General features: G+C 39.8%; 2 protein-coding genes across 2 annotated transcripts; one reads left to right on the forward strand and one right to left on the reverse strand.

The window, feature by feature from the left end:
* Window positions 1-427: 427 nt before the first annotated feature.
* On the reverse strand, window positions 428-3,631 carry slx1b (SLX1 homolog B, structure-specific endonuclease subunit). The gene is made up of 5 exons (XM_070993437.1): window positions 3,166-3,631; window positions 3,023-3,074; window positions 1,818-2,135; window positions 964-1,179; window positions 428-703 (listed from the first exon to the last, which is right to left on the reverse strand). Exons 1-5 carry the CDS (start codon window positions 3,336-3,338, stop codon window positions 674-676), a joined length of 789 nt encoding a protein of 262 aa, XP_070849538.1. The 5' UTR covers window positions 3,339-3,631; the 3' UTR covers window positions 428-673.
* A 357-nt stretch (window positions 3,632-3,988) lies between these two features.
* LOC139351500 (bolA-like protein 2) lies at window positions 3,989-6,025 on the forward strand. The gene is made up of 4 exons (XM_070993433.1): window positions 3,989-4,034; window positions 4,250-4,314; window positions 4,589-4,686; window positions 5,736-6,025. The coding sequence occupies exons 1-4, from the start codon at window positions 3,989-3,991 to the stop codon at window positions 5,833-5,835; spliced, it is 309 nt and encodes a 102-aa protein (XP_070849534.1). The 3' UTR covers window positions 5,836-6,025.
* The last annotated feature ends 220 nt before the right edge of the window (window positions 6,026-6,245 follow it).

Here is a 6,245-nt window from a genome sequence, read left to right on the forward strand (position 1 = left end):
GAGAGATTTGAAGGCTAACTGTACAGAAACCCTGAGAGGCAAGTGAAATCTAAGCTGTTGTCTCTACTGTGTTCTTGATTTAAGAACAGGTGAAATAATGACGTTCTACCAGAAAGCTCTCTGGCAGGAGGCCTTGAGAGCAAACTTCTGCCATGTGTGGTGCACTTCAACCCCTTGTGGCAAAAATGGGTTTTACAACAAACACTGTTTTCTCTCACCTGTTTTCACAGATGAAAAAAAGGTAAGGAACCTTTCTTTCACCTGTTCTTAAATCATAAACAGAGGATATAAACAATTGAGACCAGACTTAGAAAATGAGTCACCAGATCTTTTTTCTCATTTGCCTCTTAGGGCTTCCATATAACTGTCACATAGTAAAACTAAATATTAACTGTTTTCAGGTAGTGACAGAAAACTAGACTTCATGAACAGTACAAAACAATCTTCTTTTATTAAACATATATTAGAACAGAACTGGCTTCATGATCAGAATTGCAACAATGGAGCATCCTGGAGAGATGCTGGACATGTGCTCATTGCCTCAGGACAGACGTTATGAAGCTACTGTACATGTTTGTTTAGCTTTAAGTCCTTATAAATAATTCTCCATGTCATGTGTCACCACAGTTCATTAAAAAGGAAATAGGAGTTCATTTTTGAAGGTTCCACTCCTTCATATCAGCAGTTCATCTGCCCAGTGGCTCTGTGGGAGATCAGAAGAAAAAAAACAGTAAAGCAAAAGCTGCATTCACTTGTAATACATCAGATTTTTTAAATAAATCTTTGCTTTAGTACAGATGGCTCTATGGATCTATTTTCCTTTTATTTGGATTACCAAACAGCCTTTTAATGTACAATATGTACAAAGTAGGAAAAGTTCAGACACAGACAGGTCATATTTGGGCTGAGCATTGAACAGATTGAGCTGCACACCCTCTGTAACTTAAGTGGCCAATAACTTACTTGGGATGCGGACAGCGCGATCTCCTCCAGGTCTCCATAGCAGCCGTGTTTGTGTCGGATGAGACTCCCCCACAGCAGAGAGCAGCGGCAGGCCGGACATTCACCCTCCACTGGCAGGAGGTGGGACAGCTCTGACTTCAGAAAATGTTTGGCAAGGCAGATCACATGACTGCTCATTCTACAGGACGGGTGGAAGCAGGTCAGCTTTTCTGACACCTAAGGAGAAGAAGAGAGAAACAGCACAGACAGTACAAGTGAGAGTGCTAGCAAGTTTTCAACTGTGAACCCAAAGTAAAATTAAATGTCTAACTGAGCTCTAAGTTCATATTATATCTTATTGGATTTGACCTGTTTTGTTTGTTTGGTGTGTTGTGTCATATTAACATTCTAATATCAGTATTTTAGCAAGCTAACAAACTAACATGTTATAGCAATTTGCTAACATGCAAATAATAGTATGCTAGCATGCTACCATGCAACATTTTGTATGTTAGATGTCATGATGGCATCCAATAGTTGGTGACATGGTAACATGACATACATAAGAATCCAAGCATTATGTAATGTTCTTTGAACTGTGCTTTGAGCCAAAGTCAGAGTGTAAGAACCACAACAGTTTTTCAACCCTTGAATGATGGAGCAAATGTTTTTTGTTGTCCAGCCTAGTTACAGCCTCATGAGCTGCTAGTGAGCCTATCAAGTTCAAGTATTGTTGAAGAAGAGCTCTATATGATCATCCCCTCCTAAAATAGCTAATTTTACACTACAGTCTGTTCATGTACAGGTTAAGGGTTAAAAGCTATAAAAATCTTTAGACAGAACAAAATTCTTATTGATATGTGAAGAGGCTCTACCTTCAGCTGCCCTTTACAGAGGAAACACCTGGATGTCTCCTCCTCCTCTCCTGTAGGCTGCAGCGGCAGCTTCTTCTTGGCTCTCACACTCCCAAAAGCAATGGGGATGTGCAGCGGAGGCTGCAGACTGGGCTCAAAGTCCATCCTGTACTCCTGTTTCAGCCAGCGGGTTGTCAGCGGCAGTCTGTTCCAGGGCGCCACCTGTAGCATGTTGGAGACAACGCGCCAGTGGAACTGCAGGCTTGACTCTTTCCTGAAGCGCCGTGAGACATGGGAGAGACGTCTGGAGGAGTGAGGGTGCTGCCATGCCCACTCAAACTGAGAAATGTAACAATGATAGTTGGAATTATTCATAGTTTAAAGGCTACCAGACAAAAAAGCTACTTAGGAGCAAATCTGTACAGTAAACAGGGTTTATTTGCTTTTTATGGAAGTAAATTAAGTGTGAGTGAAAAGACTGTAGTTGAGGTGATCTTGCTATTCTGCATCAGTAAGAATGAACCTGCATCATGTAGATGCCGTTGCTTTTTGAGTTCTGACATTTTTTTTTTCCAGGATGAAAAGAGGAGTTATTTTTGGACCAAATATTTCCAGAAACTGCTGAGCCACAGACCTTAACTCAGAATCTAACATTGGAACTAAAGTCCATTGACTGATCCATGGAGATCAGTCACACTAGACTGATGAGAATGTTCTTTGCTGTGAAGTGAATGATGTTTCAGTGGATGTAATGACTGGATGTAAATGAGACTTAAAACTCTGCAACATGTTTTCATAGTAGACAATCAGCTGAGTATTTGATTATACTTATTTCTGCTTTAGAACATGAGCACTAACAATGAGCATCCATATCGATTCTAGAGGCACCTATGGCATTTATTAGACCAGTGTAAATGACACTGTACACATGTTAACGCAGCTGCAAAGTCTTTTGACCTGTGAGCAACATTCAATCCTTCAAACAGCACCCACTGGAAAGTACATCACTCAGAGCAGGGACTTTTTAGGGGGAACTATGTCAAGGAAGTTTGGTTCCTCTTCTCCAAACACAGGTAAAGTTCTGTTTCAGGGGCCTTCACACTGTGACACCAACAGAGATTTCAGGTAAATACCAATTCTTCATATTGTGGATGGAATGTCGTCACATTTAATATAATCCACTTTGATACAAAACGTTATGCAGTCACTTCAAAAGCCATACTTACCCTCAGGGCTGCAATATCAGAGGGAAAGCCGTGTATAATAAGGACCATCTCCCTGAACAAAACAAACATATGCAGAAATCACTCATTATGTGACTACACAGTGTCCATCGTGTGTATCATTCAGTGAGTGCAGTGTGTCACACCATGGTCCTCTTCCACTGGTCCTCTTGGCTCCCCCTCTGTGCCTTCCTGCGTTGTGCTGTCCGATCCTGCGTTCAGGGTTCACAGTGAAGCCGATATAAATACGGCCTTTGAATTTAGGATTGGTGCAGTACAGCATGTACACACCAAAGAAGCTTTCCACCTCGACAACCATTGTGGAGGAAAACAAGTGGAGTGTTGTTCTGAAGATCCTAAATTAGCTAACGTTAAGTTACTAGCTTTGTATAAGCATGACGTTGACTGTATGACTAGTGTACAGGGTTACAAAAAGGCGAAAGCTAAAAGTACTAGAACATATCAGCGAATTTAATAACGGTAATAATACCATTCTCACAGCAATATTACTAGTAAAATTTTCTCACAGATTAATGCTTCATACACTTTCACGCACAACGCCATCACTCTCTCCATCCCTCACTCCATCCCGGTACCATGTAAACGGTGTATGTCTTAGTAGCCCATGAAACTGCCTGACAGAATGCCTTTCAAAAGGACTCAAAGTGTCTCACTGCGACTCTAATAAAAGAGCTCCCAGTACAAACAAAAACTAATGAGTACCTCTACATCTTAAACTGCGTGAACTCTAAGCGTATGTTTTTGTTTACGTTAATCATTATTAATATTTTGTTCGTCTTTCTCTAAGGACCTCTAATATTATGATTCGCTACTTTGAAAAATGTGTCCCACCCATCATGTGTATATACCCCATCTGATTGGCCTTAGTCCTCATTGCCCTAATACAATTGGACATTTCTTCTGTCAGTTATTAGGTTGTGACAACACCTTCACGCATGTTCATCACGCATGTTGACAGAAATTAGGAAGAGCACCATACAACACCACACCTTTGGTAATGATAAGTATCTAAATTCAAACTTGAGTTCACAACGGTGATGTAATACTTAAAAAAAATATATAATTTTTAGTCTTGAAAAATACTGCGCTACTTCCGGTGTCAGCATGTCTGTGTCTCTTTGAAAAGACTCAGTTAGGAATCTATAAAATATAGCCGGCGTCTCACTAACAACTGATCCTAACGTTACGGTGTATGCTTTGTTCATGTAGACATGGCTGTAACAGCTGATCACATCCGGGATAAACTAATAAAGGAGCTCGCGGCAGTGCATGTGGTAGGTTTCTGGCTATTATTTGTATTGCTTGTTCTCCACCACTAAATTGAATGATTTTTGAGTGGAGGTTGGTTCAGCTATATGCTATATGGTGCTAAGAAGGCCCCCAGCTCACCAAACTGGGTAGAGTGTCAACAGCCTGTGGTCTTATTGGTTTATATGACTCATTTAGACAAAGGCCAGTCTGTTAAAGTATGGTAGGAAGGTAGAGCACATCATCATACGTACAGTAATAAGCTAACTGTTGGTTCTAAATTGAACATGTCTTCTCTAGGATGTGGAGGACACTTCACCCAACAGATGTGCAGCCAGCTTCAAAGTCCTGGTGGTGTCGTCCCAGTTTGAGGGCAAGCAGCTGTTACAGAGACACAGGTATGACACATTGCAGTAACTGTTACATAAAGCATGTTTGCAGTTTGGTTTGTGGTCAGATCTTTGGTATCAGTTTGATTCAGAAGATTAAGATTATCTATCTATATAGCTCAGTATATAATTTATTCTGATAAATTATTATATAACAGCTATGCAACATGACATCACATAATATTTGTGTGGATACATGCAGAGCTAGTCTGTTACAGCAGGTTAGGAAACAACAGCATCACTGACTGCTAACAGCACTAATGCAGCATCACATGTAAACACAGATATCATGCAATCCTAACATCTAATCACAGGAAAGCCTTCACGTCAGCACTGTGTGAGTGTGACTTCAGTTGCCACGTCAGCACTTGTCAAATCTGAACCCTGAAAACCCAGAATTTTCAGGGTCTTGCCCTCACTTGACTCTATTTTGATGGACATACATTAAACATGTAAGCCATATCATTCCTGGTCATTTATTTTAATATAATAATAACTGAAACTGATCCAGAAAATGTTTCCGCTGTGTAGCTCCAAAGAATTTAAGAGTTTGGAAACTTCTTACCCAAAGCTGAGGGTTTATCAAGGCCAACATGCTTTATTTTTCTGAAATGCTAAAGCTTTTCTGTTGATTGAAGTCTGTTGATTGAATGTTGTAGAAATTTGTCTGGAAAAAACAAAATGATTATTAATTAATTATTATGATGATTAATATTGACTCTTATGCTGTAATGTTTTAGATTCTACTGCCCAGAACTACACCTTAAAAAACATCTGGACTAAAAAATGTCCTTTTTTCCCCATTGCTCAACTACAATATTGCAAAATACACACGTTACAAAGCCTTAAAGACATATTTGTAAGATGAATAAGATTATTGTCTCAATTTTGATTGGCTTACAGGTCAGGTGAGCCCAGGTAAAATATGTAATTGCCTGTAGGTAAGCTAAGTTTGTTTGTTACCAACAGGAGCACAGCACACCTGATATCAGATCCAAAATGTTGGTTTGACCACTGAACATGTTTCCAGTCCAGACCTGTGTGTTGTGTTTCAACAGGATGGTGAACATGTGCTTAGCCGAGGAGCTGAAAGAGATCCATGCTTTTGAACAGAAGACCCTCACGCCAGAACAGTGGGAGAAACAGAAATCCCAATGACACACACACACAATTACATACACACACAAATCCACTCACATCAGTTTAAAATTTCGACTGTAAAACAGGCCTTATTCCTGTTTGATAGGTAGAAAGAATACAAGTGCTCTCCTTGATTTCCTGTCAATCAGCAACATTGATTCACATGCAGTGGAATGTTCTGCTGGCAATAAAAGATTTTGAAGCTGTATTTTGTCTTTGTTGATTGTTTTGAGAGCTCATGACATTGGAATTCACAGAATTTACTTGAACTTGGCCACTGATTTGTTGCAAATTGCATTTTCCATTCTGATGAATTCATATTTCGAAATGGATTTCAGAGCAACTGGAGGAAAAGCCACAATGAGAAGGAACACAAACAAACCAAAAACTAACAGGCTGTCAACCATGCAGACAAATATGAAAGATAA

Source organism: Chaetodon trifascialis, chromosome 23 (assembly GCF_039877785.1).
Source record: "Chaetodon trifascialis isolate fChaTrf1 chromosome 23, fChaTrf1.hap1, whole genome shotgun sequence".
Classification (NCBI taxonomy): Eukaryota; Metazoa; Chordata; class Actinopteri; order Chaetodontiformes; family Chaetodontidae; genus Chaetodon; species Chaetodon trifascialis.

Excerpts from the sequence above, each read along its gene's own strand:
- slx1b (XM_070993437.1), bottom strand. The coding sequence starts at position 3,338 with ATGGTTGTCGAGGTGGAAAGCTTCTTTGGTGTGTACATGCTGTACTGC. Across the intron at positions 1,180-1,817 it reads TCTGTAAAGGGCAGCTGAAG|GTGTCAGAAAAGCTGACCTG; the intron begins GTAGAGCCTCTT and ends TCTTCTCCTTAG. Across the intron at positions 704-963 it reads TCGCGCTGTCCGCATCCCAA|AGCCACTGGGCAGATGAACT; the intron begins GTAAGTTATTGG and ends GATCTCCCACAG.
- LOC139351500 (XM_070993433.1), top strand. The coding sequence starts at position 3,989 with ATGTTGACAGAAATTAGGAAGAGCACCATACAACACCACACCTTTG. Across the intron at positions 4,035-4,249 it reads CATACAACACCACACCTTTG|ACATGGCTGTAACAGCTGAT; the intron begins GTAATGATAAGT and ends TTGTTCATGTAG. Across the intron at positions 4,687-5,735 it reads CAGCTGTTACAGAGACACAG|GATGGTGAACATGTGCTTAG; the intron begins GTATGACACATT and ends GTGTTTCAACAG.